Source organism: Hoplias malabaricus, chromosome 1 (genome assembly GCF_029633855.1).
Source record: "Hoplias malabaricus isolate fHopMal1 chromosome 1, fHopMal1.hap1, whole genome shotgun sequence".
Classification (NCBI taxonomy): domain Eukaryota; kingdom Metazoa; phylum Chordata; class Actinopteri; order Characiformes; family Erythrinidae; genus Hoplias; species Hoplias malabaricus.
Genome location: NC_089800.1, coordinates 39,185,149 through 39,206,842, shown reverse-complemented (window position 1 = coordinate 39,206,842; position 21,694 = coordinate 39,185,149). Strand labels below are relative to the sequence as shown.

At 36.3% G+C, this 21,694-nt stretch overlaps 1 protein-coding gene across 2 annotated transcripts in view; it reads left to right on the top strand.

Moving 5' to 3' along the window:
• Nucleotides 1-708: 708 nt before the first annotated feature.
• The window catches only part of tyw1 (tRNA-yW synthesizing protein 1 homolog (S. cerevisiae)), an 85,437-nt gene continuing 64,451 nt past the window's right edge, over nt 709-21,694 (top strand). The window contains exons 1-7 of one of the 2 annotated variants that reach the window (XM_066678067.1): nt 709-888; nt 2,013-2,143; nt 2,923-3,054; nt 3,738-3,839; nt 8,802-8,996; nt 9,880-10,158; nt 11,133-11,249. In XM_066678067.1, coding sequence (XP_066534164.1) covers nt 882-888; nt 2,013-2,143; nt 2,923-3,054; nt 3,738-3,839; nt 8,802-8,996; nt 9,880-10,158; nt 11,133-11,249 — 963 coding nt within the window. In that variant the 5' untranslated portion in view covers nt 709-881. Of the gene's footprint in view, nt 889-2,012; nt 2,144-2,919; nt 3,055-3,737; nt 3,840-8,801; nt 8,997-9,879; nt 10,159-11,132; nt 11,250-21,694 lie in introns of both variants that reach the window. The other variant, XM_066678066.1, reaches the window with a different exon arrangement.

The following is a 21,694-nucleotide window of genomic DNA, read 5'->3' as shown; positions in this document are numbered from 1 at the left end:
GCAGGTATAAAAGGGATTTTTGGCAAAATTTGTAGAATCTATATAACATTGTAAAGGTGTATCTTCGGTGCTTTTGATCATTAATAAATTCAAAATGTAAACATTCTGAAGTAAAGCATAATTGTACTTGATAAAATTGTATAGTCACAAGCTAAAAAACAGTGTAGTGTTCTCCTGTGAGGAGTACAGTGGAGATGTTAAGTGTGAGGGGAATTAAATATAATAAAATTTAAATAAATCCATTAATTTTAATTATTTAGGATATTGTAAACCAATCTTAGATTGAAATTAAACTGATTGAAACTTCTTATGAATAATGACAAGATGTTGTTAAAGATGTCAAACATTTATTATCCAGCACAATGAAATAAATATTGCTAAATCCTGTTTTTAAAATTATTAATAGTATAATAGTATTAATAATATTACTATTAATAGTATTAGTATATTTTATAAATCTTCCCCACATCTTAGTAAATTATTCCCATTATTCACTTATATGCAGGGCCCTGTAGGATTTTTCTTTCTATATAATTATTTCTCATAATTTTACGTTTGTTTTTATTTCACCGTATGTATCGTCATATATCCTTTTTAAGCTTAGATACCTACAGCATCATTATTTAAGATGGGCGCAGAGACTTGGTTGTGCTCTAGTGAGGGGACAAGTGCTGAAGGGAAGTGTAGAGTCTTAAATGGGGACGGACCCTCTTGAGTTCCTATCACAAACAACATGGCAGCGTCCTTCGGCGTGCGGCTGTGAACTTTAGCGAGCTCTCAATAACTGAGTTCACTGATGACTTAATGTAATGATAACTGTCTTAAGAACGCTGGTTTTAACCCTGTCGACAGTCTGAATATTACACACGTTTACTGCAGAAATGCCAGGTGAGGGTTCTTAAGGTTTGACACGCTGGGTTGTGAAGAGTTAGCTCGAGTGCTGCTAAAGCACACCTCCTTCACACTCACAGCTAACAACAGAGCCTTGTTGTTGGACAACTGCTGAACTAAAACCCATTTGGGAGAGCTTCAAAGAGTATTAAATGTAATATTATGGTGTAATAGAACCTGACTGAGTAAATGCTTCCTTTCACTGGTGACTTTACCGGTTCAGTTCAGTGTCTCTCCGCAAAAGAGCAGCTACAAAACAAAAAACAGACGTTGTCTCTACTGTATAACGTTAATAAAACCCTCCAAGACATTTCCTATTTGTCTTTATAAGCTTAAAATATGCCTTAATTTAGATGTAGGTAATCTAACTTTTTTTTAATTTAATCATTAATATTACTCGAGGTCCAAGTGTTAAATAAACAGAATGAAGCGCGAGATTATATCTTTAAATTTCCGTTAGACCCTCGGTTTTCGGGCTGGGAATAAATCTAGTTATGCAGATAATCTGTCGAAGCCCGAAGATTTTCCAGATGTAAAGGCTTGAGTTTAGGCTTAAGATATCTGGCTAAACGTAGTCTACTTTGTGTAATAACCTGTAGAACTAAGTTTTTATTGAAGGGTTAGTTTTCAGTTAAATATTTCAAAGCTGCAGATTGAATGTTAGCTATGTTCTTTAACTGTAAAAAGTCGACTATATCTAAAATGAATGATTTAAGTTACAAATGTCTGAAAATCAAAACTAAGTTCTTAGAAGAGGTTTTATTCAAACAGTCCTCACTCTCTGAGAAACCACTGCATTTTTGCTTAACTTTTTATTTATTTATTTATTTTCAGGAGGTTATTTTTTGTTGTGTTTTCAATCATTAAATTAATATATTTCATGAGTGAGATGCTGAAACACATGCGAAGGACTGTTTTCTAAAAGCATTTACTTAATAACCAGCAGTGTGTTACATATGATAGTGTCATTTACATTATGATTAGTAATGTTTTAATGAAAGTCTTGCAAAAAAAATAAAACATTTTCAAAGTGACTGATTAAAAATTTCGCAATGAATAACTTTTGCCAAGAATGTTCACCTCACTATATTTTATTCTGGGAATATTGTATTGTATTGCAGGGATGATGGATAGTGCCTGGAGTGCCACTGAAGGCTGGCTGTTTGCTGTGTGGCAGAACCGTCTGTATGTGTACACTGCTGCAGCGGTTCTTATTGGATTATGGTTTACAGTAAACATAGTTTTCAAAAAGGTATAAACTTCCTTATACTTGTATGCTCTTGTTGAAACTAATACATTTTATGTTAAGTTGTTTTTAATATAGGAATCTGGAGGTCCTACCACCCCATACTGTGAAATAAAACAACATATTTTGTTTAAATTTTTTTTTGTGGTGTTATGACCAAAGCATGTCACAGACATTTCATTAATACCCCAGAACTTTTTAATTTGTGAGAAAAATTAGTTTAATATGCCTTTAAAATTTCTGTGTGACTTTACAGTGCTATTGTCTCACCAGCTTTGACTTAGTCAAAGCTCTCTTAAGAGTCTCAGTGCAGAACTATGTTAAATAAGTCAATGTGTGAGATGAAGTTTTAACAATAAAAATTCTCCCTTATGAATATGTATTCAAAATTGGCCATGATTATTCTCAATAAACTTAGTATGAGGATAGAATGAGACTTTTGGATTTTGCCCTCTTTTGCTTTGTAGTCCCTGAATGAACCAGTTTTCAGAAATTGGGTCCCCAACATTGGGACAACCGAATTTAAAATAGATTTTGTACAGAATCTCTGATCCATCCTAGTTCCCTGGTGTCCGTATGATGAGTCTTTCAAAACTAAAAATATAATTCTTGGACACAGTGAGTGATCCTTCGATGGTTACATTTTGAAGTATGCTGTCATTAGATAAATTATTACCTGCTAACATCAAGCTTAGCTGTAGTCTCAGTGCAGCAATTTGTCTTTCCTGACAACATGACAGATACTGGCACTGATGTTTATTTTGTTGTTTATTTTTTAACAGAAGAAGGTGCTCAACTCTGTAAACCCTGAACCTGCCAAAGATGAGAAAAAGAAGAACAAGCTGCTTGAAAAAAAGAAAATTGTCCATGTTGAAGGTGTAAGGATTTTCTATGGGTCACAGACTGGAACTGCAAAGGTTTGTTCAGGACAGTGATTATGAAGTGCACTGAGTGAAACTGTGTGATGTTCTACTAATACAAATAGCAGGTGGCTGAAGGTCTTTGGTGTGAATCTCTTATAATTTTTGCATATTAAAGATGATTAATGTTTTAGTCTTAGTTGCATTAATTTTACTTTGAAATTCATGTAGTCCTCTAGAAGTTCACACTGAACAATTTTATATTACTTTAACCCATGCGTTTTTCCGTCATGTGTATTGGCCCTCTGGAATCTCTCTAAAAACACACCTTTTGTAAGCACATGACAGACTTATAAGTTTAAGCATTTATTATTAAAAATACTCTAAATTAATAGTTCTTACTTTATGGAAACCTTTTTTAAAATGCACCCAAATGAAATACCCATTAAAAAGATTTGGAGGAAAAAGTGTTATAGACAAAGAAGCAAAAAAGTACTGTATGCGTAATATAAGAAGGAATGCACTACTTTTCCTAAATTTCCTCAGGGCTTTATTTTAGAGAACTGTTTCACTATTTAAGATAAATTGAATAATCCTCCTGGTGTGAAAATGACTGACAAACAAAATGCAGTAGTTGCGCCTATCTTTTTTTTTTTTTTTTTTTTTTTTAAATAGACCAGGTCATGTAGATAACCATTTTAGGCCTAAAACCCTTAATGGACCTTAATAATTCTGCTCAGGGCTTTGCTAGAGAACTTGCTGAAGAGGTCCAAGTGTCCGGCTTCCTGTGTGAAATAATTGACATGAAGGATTTTGATCCGGATGACAGATTGTCAGATGAGGTGAGTCACCACACATTTTTATTTATTTTTTATCATTTTTATTTTAAATCATTTTTGTTTTACTACGTGCTTGCTGTCACAGTGACCTAGATCTTACACTTTGGATTCTTTTTTGAGCTGAATATTTCACTAATGTCAGTTGTCTGGGAGCTTGTCCTGATCTTACATCAGTCTGTAAGGGCACAGCACTTCTGATGTGTTTTAACTCCTTTTTTGATTCAATATTCATGTCTGAAGAAAGCTCGATCACCCGAGCCTCGTACCACTCTGGTACTCCATCCAACTGCCATCCAATTCCTCCCCAACAGATAGAACATTTGTAGTCTCAAAGATTTATATATATATATAGATTTATAATATATTATATATATATATATATATATATATATATATATATATATATATATATATATATATATATATAAATAAATAAATAAATAAATAAAGGTTGGGACTTTAAAAATTAATCAAATTAATTAGAAGCTTTGTAATTAATTAATCGAAATTAATCACATTTTAATCACATTTCAATATTTAGCATGTAAAATATTGATTTAAGTTTGATTGATGAATGAATCAATGAACATAAGCTTAAATTCAAAATCTTGTTTATTTTCCCACCAGTCTACTTCCAGTGAATTGGTCAATTTGTCTGATGTGGACTTTGACAATTTGTTTCTGAATGTGAACCCCGACATGTGGTCGAGTGTTGATTGGCGGCGACACTGTTTGCATTACAGTAATCCCTCGCTGCTTAGCAGTTCATCTTTCACGGATTCGCTAGTTCGCAGGTTTTTTCAAGGGGGCTTTTTTATTATTTACATGGATTAGACTAGGCCTGTAGGTGACAAAATATATCATTTACAAGTATTTCTTACTTACAGTACATGTATTGTAAATGTCCACATCCGAGTGAAATTTACTTACGCTAAATCACTCATAGAATAGAATTACTCTATTAAAGAAACTGGTAGGATATCACATGTAGTGCTCCTGTGATAAGCAAACTCCTTCCTGTATGAAGTGCAAATAACAACATTTTTGTTTGAACTTCCATCTGGATGTTTCTTGTATTTATATATATATAATTTCAAATGGTTTGCCGGAGTCTGACTTTGGAACAGTGGATTTGTGTTGTAAATAGTGTTCATTCATTCATTGTCTGTAACCGCTTATCCAGATCAGGGTCGCAGTGGGTCGGGAGCCTACTCGGAATCACTAGGCACAAGGCAGGAAAACACCCTGGACGACAGGGCGACACACATTCAAACGTACACTCACACCTGTGGACAATTTTGAGTTGCCAATCCACCTACCAACATGTGTTTTTGAATTGTAGGAGAACACACCAAACTCCTCTCAGAGAGTCACCCGGAGTGGGACTCGAACCCCCAACCCCAGCTATGTGACAGCAACACTCTGTTGTGCCACTCTTTCGCCCTAAATAGAGTGTTTCTGAACAGTTGAAACATATCTATATGTCTATATGTAAAAAATTTGGATTATTTACAGAGTGTAAGAGAAATAATGCCATAGCTTGTGAACTGATAATGGAGAATGTGGGGGGACAAGGATGTTGTAACTCCATGTTTCTTTGGGCTGTTTGCTTTTCCTGATAGCAATGACTGAAAATCACATTTCTTCTTATTCCTTTTTTTGAAAATAAATCCCAAAATGAATGTGGTTTAAACAAAAACTGAGTGTTAAATGTAGGGAAAAGGTGTATTTACTACATAGTTAAATGCAGAAAACAAAACAAAACAAAAAACACCTAAAATATCATATGTTCGTCATGTTTATTGTTTATTAGACCTACTATATGGACATTTGACATGTTGCATGAATGATATAAAATTGTAGTATTTAAATAACATTATTTTTGACATTATTTAAATTCAAATTTAAATTCAGTATTTGATCTTGCCATCTATCTTGGTAATCCTACATGATAGGGATTTTCTTTGGCTTTGAAACAACTTGGCAAACGTTAAAAACAAACATGTTTGATTATATTGAACCAATTGTGAACATAATCTTGTAATGTATACTGATCAATAACTCTTACAGAACAACAACCAATGGCACCTCAAAGTGCAAAAACACAAAACACATCAGTGCATTAACAAACAAATATATTTGTTTATGGCAGAAGCACAGTTCAGCTTGTGTATAAACTACTACTACACCTACAGACGGTATACCATCTGTTGCTCTGCATATTTTGCTATCCCCCTTTAACTGTGCCCTTCAATGGTCAGGTCCCCAGCTAGACCACCACAGAGCAGGTATTCTTGGAGTGTTGGATTATTATCAGCCCTGCAGTGACACAGACATGGTGATGGTGGTGTGTCTCTGTGTTAATGTGTGATGTATTTACGAGTGAATCAAGCACATCTGTGCTCCTGGAGGTTTTAAAACAGTGTCCTGGCACACACTTACTATATTTCAAGCTCACGACTCATGACAAGGTATTGATATTATATCAAACCACAGAAACAGCTGGCTAATATACCTTCTTGTTTTTTGTTTATCTGCAGACTTTCAATCTGTGTAGTGTGTGCCAGTTTGTTTAGTGTTGGTTGCCCATTTGTTCAATCTTCATTAAATAATCTGCAGAAATCAGTCTGTGAATATTGCAGTGTACCTTATTACTGAACATCAGCAGCTCCGTAATCTGCTAGAGGATTTGGTGTGTTCAAAAGCTGTTAGATAAGAACCAGTTGTTCTCCTCATTTTTATGTATTATTCACAGACCTGAGTAATAAGTCATTTTTAACTGATTTCTTGTGTGGAGCACTGCTTGCTGTCTGCTTGGAAAAAGCTTGCTAATATAGCTGCAATTGTGGAAATTAGCATGTATCCTACTGGGTTTGTTGTAGATCCGTGACATTCTGTGAAGGATGGCTAAGCGTGTCCTATACCTGACATGTAAAACATCGATCCTCAGTGTGCTCAGTCAGAGTACATTGAGCTAAATGCAGTACATTTGCCTGGACTTGCACGTGTCAGACTACTGACTGCTGAATCAATTGAAAAGGTCAACAAGCATGCTCTGTATTCTGTATGCACTATATGGGCTAATGCTTTATTTAAGTGTGAATTTTCACATTTCTCTTTAAACTCCTTAACCACAGTACTCACTTGTTTCTATCTGCTTGCAAGTTTTGTGTGCTGCTGGTGCATTTTTAATAAGGTTTGCACCGAATGGGAGGGTTCCTCGTCATGCGTATTAAAAATGATCAATATTTTCTAATTATCAAGGAGAGTAAGGTTTATATTTAGTACTTCTGTTGGGGTGCATGTACACATTTAATTAATCCATGCATAGTCTCTAACCGCTTATCCAGTTCAGGTTTGCAATGAGTCCAAAGCATAAGGCAGGAACAAACCCTGGAAGGGGCACCTGTCCTTCACAGGGCGACTCTCACTCACGCGCACACACCTTTGAGCATCCAAAGTGTTTTTTGGACTGTGGGAGAAAAACTGGAGCACCCAGAGGAAACCCACACAGACACGGGGAGAACACAACAAATTCCTCACAGACAGTCACCCGGAGCAGGGCTCAAGCCCAACCCCAGGACCCTGGAGCTGTGTGACAATAATACTACCTAGACATTTCAGCCTTTTTATTTTCTGCAACATTTTATGAAGAATGTCAGTAGTGTAGACAGTACATCAGGAATTTAATGGTAGTTTTATTGGAGGCAGCTGTCAAATTACTGAAATACACACACACACACATATATATATATATATATATATATTTATAATAATGTCTTTTTTAATAGCATTTGTGTAATACAGAATATACAAAAGAGAGAAAGAAAAATCACAACCAAACGAATAAGAAACAGAAAAAAAAACAAGCCCGAACACCTCCATGGCACAGCACCTAATTTACATTCCTGCTTTTTATATTAACATATAATGTTATATAATTAAACACCTAAATAAATAGTCATATACAAATATTATGAAAAAAATAAATATATCACAAAATATGAAACAAACAACATAAAATTTGTCACTACAACTAGCCAAAAAGTACCTATCTTTGTCTTTGTCATAAACTGCATCAGGTCAATCACCCAGTTTTCAAAAGTAGGAGGGTATATCAAAATTGGCTCTGAGTTGTACAAAGAACGCAAAGAATTTGTCGATCTTTAGGACAGTAATTCCTTTATTCCACTTGAGAAGTTCTTATCTATAGTAGAGGGAGTAAATAGAGAAAAGGCTCTTCTAAACCGAAACCAGATTTTCAATGACTTTCACAGTTGTGTTTTGTGTATAACTGGATAACAAAGCAACACATGTAATGATGTCTTTTCTGAATCCAATCATTTTTTCAAACATGCTCATGAAGAAGGAAAATTATCATTATAAAGATTTTTGAAGCTGATGCCTGATCCAAATTCCTAGGTATTTAAATTTCTCTAAAGTGGATTTTCTTTTCAGACTGATGCCTGTAAAGGCTGACTTACATGTAATAATTCACTTCTCTCTAAGTAGACACTGAATCCAGATATAAACCTAAAAGTGTCTAATAGGTTGAGCTGTTTTAGTAAACGGTTAAAAGGATCAGTAATGTAAAAGAGCACATCGTTAGCATGTAAGGACACATTACATTCCAAGTGTCCCTTCGTTTTTCTTTTTAATATTAACCTCTTCCCTCACTGCATTGGCTAAGCGCTGTACTATGAGACCACAAAACAAAGGTGACAAGCAACAGATTTCTGACTAGTGAAAGTATGCAGTGAACATTTGTGTATTATTCGATGTTTCATCAGTTACAGGATGCAATCACCTGAATCAAATGACCTGGCAAAAACCAAAGCATTTAGGTTTTCATTTACTCTGCTGTGCCAGTTTTCATCAATATAGTCTGCTAACTGCTGAGGTAGCTCACTGTATGTCTTCAGATGCCATGTGGACCTCAAAACTCTGCTTTCTTTCCCTCTCCAGTGCACTAGCAAAATGATCTGTGTGTTCCTCATGGCCACATACACTGACGGAAAGCCCACAGAGAATGCTGAGTGGTTCTGCAAATGGCTAGAAGAGGCATCCACTGACTTCAGATATGGCAAAACCTACCTTAAAGGAATGAGATACGCTGTGTTTGGGTTGGGGAACTCTGAATATGCTGGCCATTACAATACGGTAAGGACCATCTCAGACAGGGGCCTACTACAATTACAAGTAAATAAAAGCTAAAGTAGTTAGTAGTTAAAGACTAATCTCCTGCTCTAGCTTTTAAGGTGATGTTCACAGTTTAATCACACCACACTGTTAATAAAATTCTGAAGGTGTTTCCTCAACATTTGCTGCTCTCCAGTCTGTTTGCGTTAGTGTTTACGAAGACCCAGTGTCATTAAATGGGTAAAAAGAGTCTTAGTCTGGTATGCTAGGCTTTCTCTGTCTTTCTGCTCATGGCAGAAAATGGCATCTGGACTTTTTTAAACAACGGAGAGATCTGCAAATGTTGAAAAGCACAAACCAAGAGGAGGATTTTGCTCTATTCCAGCTCCATAGGTGCATTGACTTTGATTTATTTTTTTTATTTCGGATCACTTAAGGTAGAGTCTTAAGATTCATGAGATGATTAACTGCATTACCAAGAATACTGCAAATTAGACACCTCGAGTTACAAATAAGTTTCTGTGGTAATTCAAACAGTGAATAAAATCTTAGACGAGTTAAATTTCAGCCCCATACAAACAGTTGTTTTTTTCCTCAAACATTCCATTCCAACTTAAAAAACGTGGGGATTCTGAAAGCAAACACACCAGAGAGAACAGCATTTTCAGGGAACAGCTGTCCCCTTTAAGCCTTATAATATGCAGGTATATTTTTTAAATAAACAAAATATTAATATAACAGAATTCATAACAGTGAATATCTTTTTTGCTGTCTGAAATACACTTATTTAGTTTTGCACTGAAAATCTAATCGATTAAACTGTATTGAAAACTTACAACAAACCAATAAGCATCGTACAGAAATGATTACAGTCTTTGACAATACAACTGAATTTCTGTTGCAGGTGGGCAAAAATGTGGACAAGTGGCTGTGGTCTCTGAGTGCCTCAAGGGTCTTGAGCCGCGGGGAGGGAGACTGCAATGTGGTGAAAAGCCGCAATGGCAGCGTGCAGGCTGACTTCCAGGCTTGGAAGAGTAAGTTCCTCACACGCTTGCAGGCCCTGGCTCGAGGCGAAAAGAAGAAGTGTAGTGGAAAGTGCAAGAAAGGCTCCTGTAAGGACAAGAAGAAGCACCAGCAGAGAAGCGAGGAGGGCGACCAGTCTACAGAGAAGCACAGCTCTGAGGTAAGCTGGACCTGCTTCTGGCATCTCTTTTAACGTGCGTCGTCATGGTAACAGCTGTCACTGCACAGCTCCAGTAGCACCTCATTCCCCTGCTCGTCCACTACTCTCTTGTGTAAATGGCTTTGGAGCTGTAGGGGTGACATTTCAGTACTTGAGTCATTTTGAAGGCACTTGCTGAGCTCCATGTTTTTACATTTTTAAATATATTTTTTTGAGTCAAAGTCAAATTGAGGAACTTTTTCCTGATCCATTTTGCTCTTTCAATTTTCTGTGTCATAATTATGAACGATTTGTAAAAGATTAATGCACATACGAGAAAGCGCCAGTAATATATTATAATATATAACCTTTACAGTAGTGTTGTGTGTTCTGACACCTCAAACCCCTTTTTTAGCTCATAAACTAATTAGCAAGGCCTTCAGGAATCAAGTTCAGGATGTTACAAAATACCTTTTAGGAACCAAGTAAAATCCTTTTTTAGGTTTGTAGGACTTTTAATCACTGGGTGCAATGGTAATTCACAATGTTTTATACATATGTTGGGCAGGGTATGACGGGACACACAGCCAACATAAACATTCAGGACGTTATGCATGCTATCATACTCTCATATTTTTATATATCATGACAAGTTTAATTTTTATCATTGTCAAGTTTAAATAAATAAATAGTCAGACAGATAAAAATAAAAATTAATTACAATAGCAACTGTTATTATCATGTTTGAAATGGGCTTGAGTGGCACGGTGTGTGTGAAGAATATTTGATTTTAGTTAGCAAATTGGGCCAGAAAAAAAAACACGTAGAATTAGTTGCTTGCAAACAAAGAACAACTTCCAGTCAGAGCTCAAGTGATATTTGAGTTGAAACGTAGATATATATAAATATAAATATCTATATAAATAATGACCTGAATAGTATTAATATATCTGAATAAATGCTGTATTTGCTGCTGTTGTGTTGTGATGATGCAGGAGCAGTTTAAGTCTAGCAGTGATTCAGAGTCTTCAGCTGAGGAGGAGATGGCACATGGCTCTGTCATTGACATGGAAGATCTGGGCAACGTCATGAACCACATTAAAAAAGCTAAGGTAAGGAGATCAGTTGGTTTCTCAGCACCAGTACGTGGAAGAGGTATGCGCTGTATCTCTTGTGATCAATTACAAACATCCACCTCTTGTCAAACTGAAACTTGTTGGTGGAAATAAGAGAAAAGACAGAATGCATATATAATTCACAGCAGTGGAACAGTATCATGATGAGTCCCAGTTGTCATGTGTTCTGCAAGTTCTGGATCCGGTACAGTTTTGCTGTCTGGAATGATAGGGAGCCAAGTACTGGTTCCTGCTTTCTGAAAGCCATGTTGCGGTGTATTTATAACTCAGTGAAATGGTATGCTCAGCACACTAAGATGTTTCTTAATAATTATACTTTTACAGTTTTTCTAACGTTAGAAAATCCTTGTCTTTTTCCTATAAAAGCCCTTTTTTAATTTTTGTTTGAGAGATAAATGTAGTTGTTGGACACATTCTTTGCTATGTCAGATCATTCATTTTTGTCTGAGAACTAAAGTGGGGAGTTATCATTGGGGGGGAAACGAGCAATTCTGACAGACAACAAAAACACAACCATGCTAACCTCTTACAACAGCTGTTGTCTATAGACATTTCTATAACAAAAGCAATGTTCAAATAAAATATGAGTAAGCAATGAGCCAAATCTTACTTGTAAATCTTAAATATCCAGCATCCAGTCACGAAATGCAGCTTCATTCTCATAGCCTCAGATTAAAAAAAAAAAGCTAAAAAAAAAAAAAAGCTGAAGAGCTATGAAGAAGGAATTAATGTTGCTGTATGTTTGACAGCTGGGAATTATGACTCATCTTCAGTTTGTAATAATATCAGCAGATGATGGACGAGAACATGAACATGCATCTTTGTGTGTATACCATACACTGTATGGCAGTACAGTTAATGGCAATCGGGTCTATTTCCATATAATTACCATATATGCTTATGATCATAATTATTTGAATTGATCTTAATTGCCACAGCCCTTAGCTTTAAATTTTAAAGACACGTGTTTACACCACAGCAAAATCTTTGTGAGAAACAAATTTTATGAAGCATCAAACGAATCTGGCAGCTTTGACCCTTCAGCAGAGTTTTTGGCCTGCAAAACGCTAAAGAGTTACTATGCACATTATCATGGTGCTTTTCCATTGCATGGTACCTACTTTATTCTACTTTTTTACTTTTCCATTAGGCAAATTTGTTTTCTAGTACTTGAAACCTGGGAACTCCAGGTGAGCCAAGTAGAATGCCGAATTGCAGACATGTATTACAAACTATGCATTTATAAAATCTCTAAACTACAGCAGCGATCACATTTGTTTTTATCTGACTCACGACAACTGCTGATAAAATTATGCCATGCTCTTTTGATCAGGTTCAAATATTGTTTGGATTTGTTGGACTGACGAAACACTCCAAGGAGAGCTCAATGAAGAATAAAACAGGGGGATGACATTTTCTTAGGGGTGTAAGAAAATATGGGTACTCTTGAATATCACAAAATTATGTTTTGCAATATTGTATCAATGATTAAAAACACAATATTAATTTTTATTAATAATCACGATTTTAATTAATGGTTTGCATACAAAGATTTATGGCAGATAGTGTTGTTTAGTTAACATTTTTTTTAATCTTGCAATTTCTGAAGTACTTCCTTTTTTCAGATTGCATAGATAGATAGATAAATACATACTTACAGGAATAGTGCATTTTCTTTTATTAACTACTTGGGATTGAGAAAATAAAAACAGGTTTACATACTACAGCAAAATATGAAGCCCACACTTCACACAAAATAAGTAAATAAAAAAAAAAGTGTGCAGGATTATTAAAAAAAGTGTGCAGGATAAACCCATTAAGAAAATGTAAATCAGTAATACACACGGAGATCCCACTGTTCTGATTAAATGAAAAGTGTATATTTTTGCCCACACATTTCTAGTGCCTCTAGTGGTTTATTTTTTATACCATAACACTTTTTCTAAAATTTGCAATATATCGCTTACAAACAATATTTCAATATATCAAATAATAACCCTGTATGTAACCCTACATATAACCCTATGTATTGTATCGCCATGTTCTTCCCAGTACGCAGCCCTAGTTGTAGTGGAAATTGAACCAGGTACCAGGGACCATAAAGCGAATAGAGTAGGTACCATGCAGTAGAAAAGTGCCATTTTTTGGATGCCTATGCTCTAGGCCTGTGAAGTGCACAAAGCTGTTAATAGCAAGTATTTATACAGTAACTAATCTTCAGCCAACATTTCACCCTTCCTGTCCTAGTGGCAACCTTACTTCACACTGGTCATTTTAATTGAGTTGCCTCGGTAGCTGAAAAAGGCCTTTGGGCCTGTCCAGTCTTTAGCACTTGTGTCTGTAGAGGGAGGGAGTGGTGGCCAGAGAGTGAGTGGATCCATTGAAGGAGACTGGGTGGCAGATGGTTTGCTACAGTAGACAGCAGCTCCAGCAGGCGAGGGGAGGATTTACGTAACTGTGAACTGTGATCACTGACGCCCACACAGCAGGCTTGTGTGGAGGAGTGATTCATGGGAGAGAACAGAGAGAGAGATCACCACACACACACACACACACACACACACACACACACACACACACACACTGATAGACAGAACTTGAAGCATCTCTCTTTCTATTCAGCAGTTGATCTGCAGCACAGGGGCACAATGAGCAATTCCACTGCTTTAAGTGATAGTTTGAGAGAAAAAAGGTCAAGATCCAAAACTACCTGGTAATTGGTGTTGAGTGTAGTTTTATGGAATTTGCTTTAAAGTCGGGGAAAAAGACTTTTAATTTAACTAATGATTTTGAGCATGTCATTGGAAAATGTTATCTTATGTGTTCTCTGTGTTTTGAGGAGGTTTTGGTGTCAGTTTATTGAACATCTTTCTCATTTATATTTTCTGGTGGCTCTGTAATTGTTTGTCAAGATTCTTTTCACTTTAATTCTTCACACAGTGTGCAATAACACCCCAGGCAGTAACAGTGTTGCCATTGATTGTAATAAAATTGGAAAAGCTCACCAAAATGATTCCTGAGGGAAAAAAACTCAGGTTTACATTTCACAATTCTTCTTTCTTAGTGTAATCTTATTCCTTTACACTACAGTAAAATATTAGCCTTTTACAATACAAATGTCCAAACATCTGTAGACATCCTTCATCTGGGAGGTCAGCTATTTTAGTATGAGTCAAGAAGCATCAAATAACATGAAATGTTCTGCAACAACTGAACATGAGCAAAATGCCAATTCCTGAATAGTAAAAAGCCTCCAAGCATCGGGCTGTGGAGCAGTGGAACAGCAGTCTTAAGAGAGATGGTGTACTGTCCAGTAATTGAGATGAGCTGGAGTGTGTAACCTTGCAAATATAAAGCACATATGGGTTAAACATGTTTCTGTAATTCTAATAACAACTCTAATTTTGTTCTTAAAAAGCATGAGCTTAGAGCTTGAGTGGTCTCATTCTCAAAAACAAATGTAAATAAACATTATTCCAAAGAATGCATATAAATAGGGTGGTCTTTTGGTCTGTGTTTCCTAGTGTAAAGAAGCATTAACACTTTGGGAAATGGATTGTATAATTTTGCAAACTCCTTGAAATGCTCATTTTGAGTTATTTTTAATTCAAATTACCAATTACTAGAGTGATTATCCCTGCAAGTGTTTTAACTGTAGACCCCCCTCTTGTATTTTGATTAGGTTTGGGCAGTAACGATAATACTGTATACAGTGGAACCTCTACCTACGAACTTGATACGTTCCATGACCCGGTTCGTAAGTGGAAATGTTCGTTTCTCGAGTCAATTTTCCCCATTTAAAATAATGGAAAAGCAATTAATGCGTTCCAGCCCACCCTGAAAGTCACCCTTTTTGCACTGATATATGTTTACAAAGCTCTTAAATTAGTAAAAAAAAAATACATGTAGCTAAATACATGTACTAAAAAAAAAAAAAAAAAGAAATACAGTGGTAACATTAATAAAAAAGAAAGAAAGTTTTAAGTGGTTACATATTGCTACCTTGAAGACGTGACGACTGGCTGGAGGAGTAACACAGGCACTGGCTGTATGACTGGAGGTGGGGCGTGGGTGGAATAACGGAGAGTAGGCGGGTGAATGTGGGGAGACGAAGCGTAGATGCGGCTTAACTTAGCACGAATTTTGATGTATGCTATTTACACTAACGCTAAATTGCTAAAGCTACAATTTGCTAATCTTAAAAGCTCACTCAAGTCTGGGTGCACTGGGAGACTCGCCTATTGGGGATTTCCAGCCGCCGGCTCGGGTTCATTTCTAGAGTCATGGTTTGTTGGTGGAGGCAAAAAATATTCAAATGCCTGGTTCGTATCTTGGAAAGTTCGTTAGTATAGGCGTTTGTTAGTAGAGGTTCCACTGTACTGTGGTATTTAAAATGTGGACGGTAACTCAAAACGAGGCTGGTATTTTTGACGTGCGTGTGGTGTGTCAAATTTGAGTTCTGTGTCTAAGAACATGGCTAAACATTTTTGGGCATTTAAGTGAGCCGCAGGAGAGTGGCGCTGTGGGAACTCACAGACTGGAGATGTGACTGTCTAAAAACGGGTGGAGAAAAACAAGCCCAGTAGCCTACCACAGTTGTGTGTTTAGTGCTGAGCTTTGGTTAAGAGAGAAACAAGGATGAAAACAGACAAAATACGCAAAAGACGCTTCACTAAACTTTGTGCTCATAGGTATGAGGCTTTATCCTGTAATTATGTGTGTTTTGAGCCTCAGTTTGCTGGAAAATTATGTGCTGTGCTAAACCAAGTGCCTGTTAGCTGGCCACTTCTGATCTAAACAGTGTAGAACTATAGTTTACTTATTTTCAAAATTTCTTTTTTTTTAAAACCAATTGCTGGAATTAGCTTTCTCAGAAACGTTTTTTTTTTAGCTAAACTACACAGCACAAACATCAGAAAACCATTTACTCGACTTTGTGCTTACAGATATAAGGCACAGTGCAAACCCCCCCCACCACACACACACACACACACTCGCGATAACATTTTGAGACCATAGGTTAGTTTGAAAAATGTGGATACTGCCCATCCTTGCTCCACCATGTTCAGGCTCTCCAGCAGTAAAAACATTGCTCTCCCCCCTCCACCGATATTCAGGCTCATCAACATAAAAGTCTTTGTGCAAATGGAGCCTAAGACTCAGTCATGTAAAACAGCCTAATATGCTAAAACAACATACTTGCAATGCTGTAAGGCACAGCGCAGCCTGGAGAGAGGTATATTAAAGCAGGGGTCAGAAGTGGATTTTGTTAATGACAAAAATATACAATACCCCAATCCACAATATTTGAATATTCACAGAATATCGCAGCCGAAGCTCCAAAGCCCTAAAAATGGTATTCAGGACAGCCATAGAAGTTTGCTTGATCAGTTATGATTTTAATTCCATCCGGATGCAAGAATTTCATCACTTAGAACCCCTGTAAAATGTTTCATTACTTAAGTCACTCTGATAAATTTTCTAGTTGGAATTAAGTAGTATAGTAGTTTGAGAAATCCATCCATCCATCCATTATCTGTAACCGCTTATCCAATTTAGGGTCGCGGGGGGTCCAGAGCCTACCTGGAATCATTGGGCGCAAGGCGGGAATACATCCTGGAGGGGACGCCAGTCCTTCACAGGGCAGTTTGAGAAATATAAATTATAATTATGGTCACTGCTCACTGCATAATCTGCATTGTTGGCTGCAGAGGGCATCAAAGATATGTGCTTGTGTGTGAGAGATATCTGGTGTCATTATTTTGTAGTTGTTGACAAGATCAACATCTGTTAAACTAATCTTCATAAAATATAGGATGAATTATCTGCATATTCATGATTGAAATTTTCCACGGCATGAAAACGTAACAGCCTTAAAATGGATTGTATTTAATTTTTTATGGTGCAAGATGTACCACAGCCTTTTAAACAACCAATTAGTGTGTGCATCTGCCATGAAAAATATAAGTGCCATTATGGGCTGGATAATTAGTTTTTGTAAGATAAGAAATGAAAGGAATATAGGAACATGTTTGGCTATTTTACATGTAATATTTTTGTATCAGGTGGAAGTGGAAAAACCGTTTAAAACCCTGCATATAGAGATCTGAAGATGTAATAAGTGCCATTTATATTATATGGCCAAAATTTGTGAACACTTGTTCATCCATCATTTCTTTAGAAGGCTTTACACTAGATGTTTCTGCAAGGATTTAATGATGTTCAGCCCTGAGAGCATTAGCAAGGTCAAGTACTGATGTTGGATGTTTCAGTCTGAATCTTTTTTCAGACCATCCTGAAGGTATTAGATGGAGCTCCATCAATACATTAATGTTAATTAATTGTATTAATGTGGGGTTTTCCCAACTTTGCTGCAGTTTCCACAATGAGTGTGCTTAAATTAGCCTTACAACTAAACATAGTACAAAAGTAAGGAAATTTGTGTTTGGTAGATTATTTCTTTGTTGTAACAATGCTTCTTGGCAGTAACTCTTATCATTGGAAAGCCTGTTTATTTCCCTTTTAAATGGTGCCATGTTTGTAAGGAACATGCATTTGTGGGATGAGCAGTAGAGCTATGAGTATGTGGGTTGCGCCCATGAAAAATTTGCCAAATTCTCTCTGCCAATGCCAAACAGCTTATTTTGCCATTGACTTGTTTGGTGGACTGGATGATTGAAGTTATAAATAAGACATATCAGAAATTTAATAATTTATTCATTTAACAAACAGAAGCTTCAGTAGCGTGTGGAAAAACCATACACAGCCATAACAGCCTGGCACCACAACCTCATGCTGGTCACCAGCCTGGTCACACACTGCTATGGGATGGCATCCCATTTTTCCAGCATTTGTCGCAAGTCAGCCAACATGGTTGTGTTGGTCACTTTGGCATGAACAGCACGCCCAAGCTGATCCCACAAGTGTTCAGTGGGGTTGAGGTCAGGAGCTGGCAGGCCATTCCTTCGTCTCCGCTCCCAAATTCTGGAGGTAGTCTATGATAATCCCCACTTTGTGGGTGCAAGCGTTATCATCTTGGAGGATAGAGTTTGGTCTCAGACAATGGAGATATGGGATTGCCACTGGTTGCAGAATTTAATCTCGATATCTCTCTGCATTTAGATTGCCACCAATGATGACAAGCCTCGTTTTTCCAGTGAAAGAGATGCTTGTCTACAAACTAGACAAGAAATGGCTCGAGAAGCCGTTTGTAATAAACACGCCTCTTAAAAATAACAAACAATAAAACTGAGGTTTATACAGTAATGCTTACTTATCACCTGTTAAACAAAACCAAATACAGTGAATAATGTCTTAATTTTACATGAGTTTTACAGCTTTACATAAGGCAAGCAGAACAACAAGACTACAGAGATTATATAGATCTGGTAACTTTAGTTATTCGATACAAAATGTGGTGGAATGATTTAAGTGTGAGAATGTTATGGCTGGCCCCAGAAATTGGGTAGATATTGTGATTTGATACAGTTTCCTGTCTGCTACAAACTTAAATGGTGCGTTATGGCTTCTGTCCTTATGAATGCATGTAATTAATATTTTTAATATGCCCAGTCTCTACTTGTCTGACTTGGAGAGAAAGGGTGCTTGTCTGCATTCAGGAGCCAGCTTGGAACACAATCATTCACTTATTCACATACATATTTATGCACACACTCTTAAAAAATGCTCCATAAGGAGTGCTTTTCAGCATGTGCATCAATGACTTTCTTTGTTTCTTTGTGACTTTTTTAAGTAATCTTATGGAAAGATTAAGCTATATATGATCTTTTGATAAATATTGGCCATTCTTTTGTCCGTTAAGATGCTATTTGTAATGCGGTGTGACCTGCAAAAAGGACTAATAGTGCTTTCATGGCTTTTTCCCCAGCTTATGGTTTTGTGGCTGGCTTCTCTTCTGCCTTCTATGGATGTAGTGAGGTTAATAAGATCACAACTCCCTGCTGGCTCCTCTCCACTCCTCATCTGCCATTCATTAATCAAAACTTTAGGCCATTTAGGGTTCTGGGAGGTATTTCACACCCACAGTGGACAACAGATAAGGACATTGCCTGAGTGCTTTAAAGCACCAATTAATCAAGTTGTCAATACTATTGACCATTTGTAGCAACAAGCTGTCTGAAATGTACAGCTGTGTACTCATTTAAAAGCTTTACTTCTGTGCATTGCATGCATGTACAATGCAGAGAAGAAGACACTATTGGGGTTTTCCACTGCATGAAACCTACACGACTCAACTCGGCTGTTATGCTTTTCCTCTGGCCAAATCTTGTACCTGCTCCCTGAGCCAAGTAAGTACTAAATTGTGGCCTGTAAAACCTGCTATGCACTGATTGGCCATAGAGACATGTCAATCACCACGAAATGCAGAACTCCAGCACAGACTTGCAACTTGTAAAATCTCTGACGCAGCAGTCACATTTGTTTTTATCCATCTCATAACGGCTGCTCGAAACATTACACATAGACGTTTAAACGCTCCTTGGTCAGTGGACAATGAAAATCTCAACAAAGAGAACTGATCAACAACAACAAAAACAAACCAAGTGCATACACAATGAGTAATCAGCACTGAACTTTACTGTTTTCAGACCACCATTATAAACAGTTATGGTGCACCTATTGTAAACAAAAATGTTAGAATGAGCATGCACAGCAAACGTTTTATTTATGTCTATTGAGCATGAGTGTGTATGAAACCTGAATCTGTTTTGTGCAGTTTAGTGGTTGTGAGTTTATTTGTGCAAATTGATACGTTCTGACATGTATATACGAATAAAATGTATGGTCGGACCTGCTGCACCTTGTGCTTCGCTGACTGTAGCCCAGTTTTTACTCTGCACCAAAAGGTTCACCAAAAGGTTCTTGGAGTGATGCAATAGCAGAATCATTTTTGATTCCATAAACAACTATATTTGCAAATAATTTATAAATTGATAAAGAATCTTTACATCGAGGTTAGGTTCTTTAAATCTTTTAAAGGTTCTTCACACTCACGCATCTCTTTTGCAAACATGGTTTTATAGAACAAAATCGGTTCTTCTGTGGCATCGCTTAAAGAACATTTTGTAGCACCTTTATTTTCTTAGTGTACTGCCTATTATTGGGTCTCTCATTTCACCACCAGGAGATTCATTCATGGGCTTCCCAAGTAATAAACTTGGAATTAATACATTATGTAGTTTTATTATTTATTAATAAAAATTATAATTTTTAAATGTAAAATTAAAAATGTACAATTTCTATTTTACATGAGGCTGATTTATTTGAAAGATGACCTGCAACTCAATGGCAGTGCCAATATTTTTAGACATACAAGTAATTATATTGACTTATTTTGCAGTTTTAGATAAGTTATGTTGAAACTGACTCTACAACTGCATGAAAGTAAACACAGTGAAAGTGCTACAAACTAAACTTGCATTACAAATGAGTTTCTGTGGTAATTCAAACAGTGAATAAAAACTTACAGACAAGTTAAACTTCAGCTACGTACAAACAGCGTTCATTTTTTTTCTCAAACACGTTCCACCGTAAAAGACGCAGAGCTTCTGAATGTAAATGTTATAATTAAATCAAATTGACATTGGATTAAAGCCAAACAAATTAAAGCCAAACTTTTTATCATAGGTTATAGGACAAGCCTTTTCTTCAGTATTTGTACATTTCTGTACTTTTTAATTTTATCTTTTACGTTTATTCGTTGTAGTTCATTTATAATTTTACCAAAGATTTACTGCTGGTTCCAAATGAATTGTTTCTAGAGGGGTGCAAATTTGTACAGCACCAAGTTTGTTTGGGAGACCAAAGTAGAGAGCAGCATAGAACAGTTCCAAGTTAAACTTCAGCTATGTACAAACAACATTCATGTTTCTTCTCAAACACACTGTTACACCTTAAAAGACGCAGAGCTTCTGAATGTAAACAAACTACAGAGGACTGCATTTCCCCACATTCACAGATGTTGCCTTTAAATCATCTAAACAAAAACTCCAAGAAAAGAACAAATTGATGCTGATGCTTTTGTGGCACCTTTTTCTTTGATGGAACACACAACTAATGCAGTGATTATATAAATACTTCTTGCTTGCCATTTTCTTTCAATTACTTCATTTTTAGGTTATTAATACAATTACATTTTTCATTTTTAATATAATGCCACAGTTAGCATAAAATGACAAAAGAACAATTTTCAAAGACAGAATGCTTGGAGTTTGAATTATAATTGTTACACAGAAAAAAAAAACACTTTCATCTTATATGCACAGCTGCTTTTATTATGTTTTTTATGAGAGATGAAGCCTGATGCTGTGTTTGGTAATCCTGACCGAAACATTTCTTACATTTATTCTTCATTCTACATGCTACCTAATGCAGATCTTTTAATTTGGAATTAGACACCC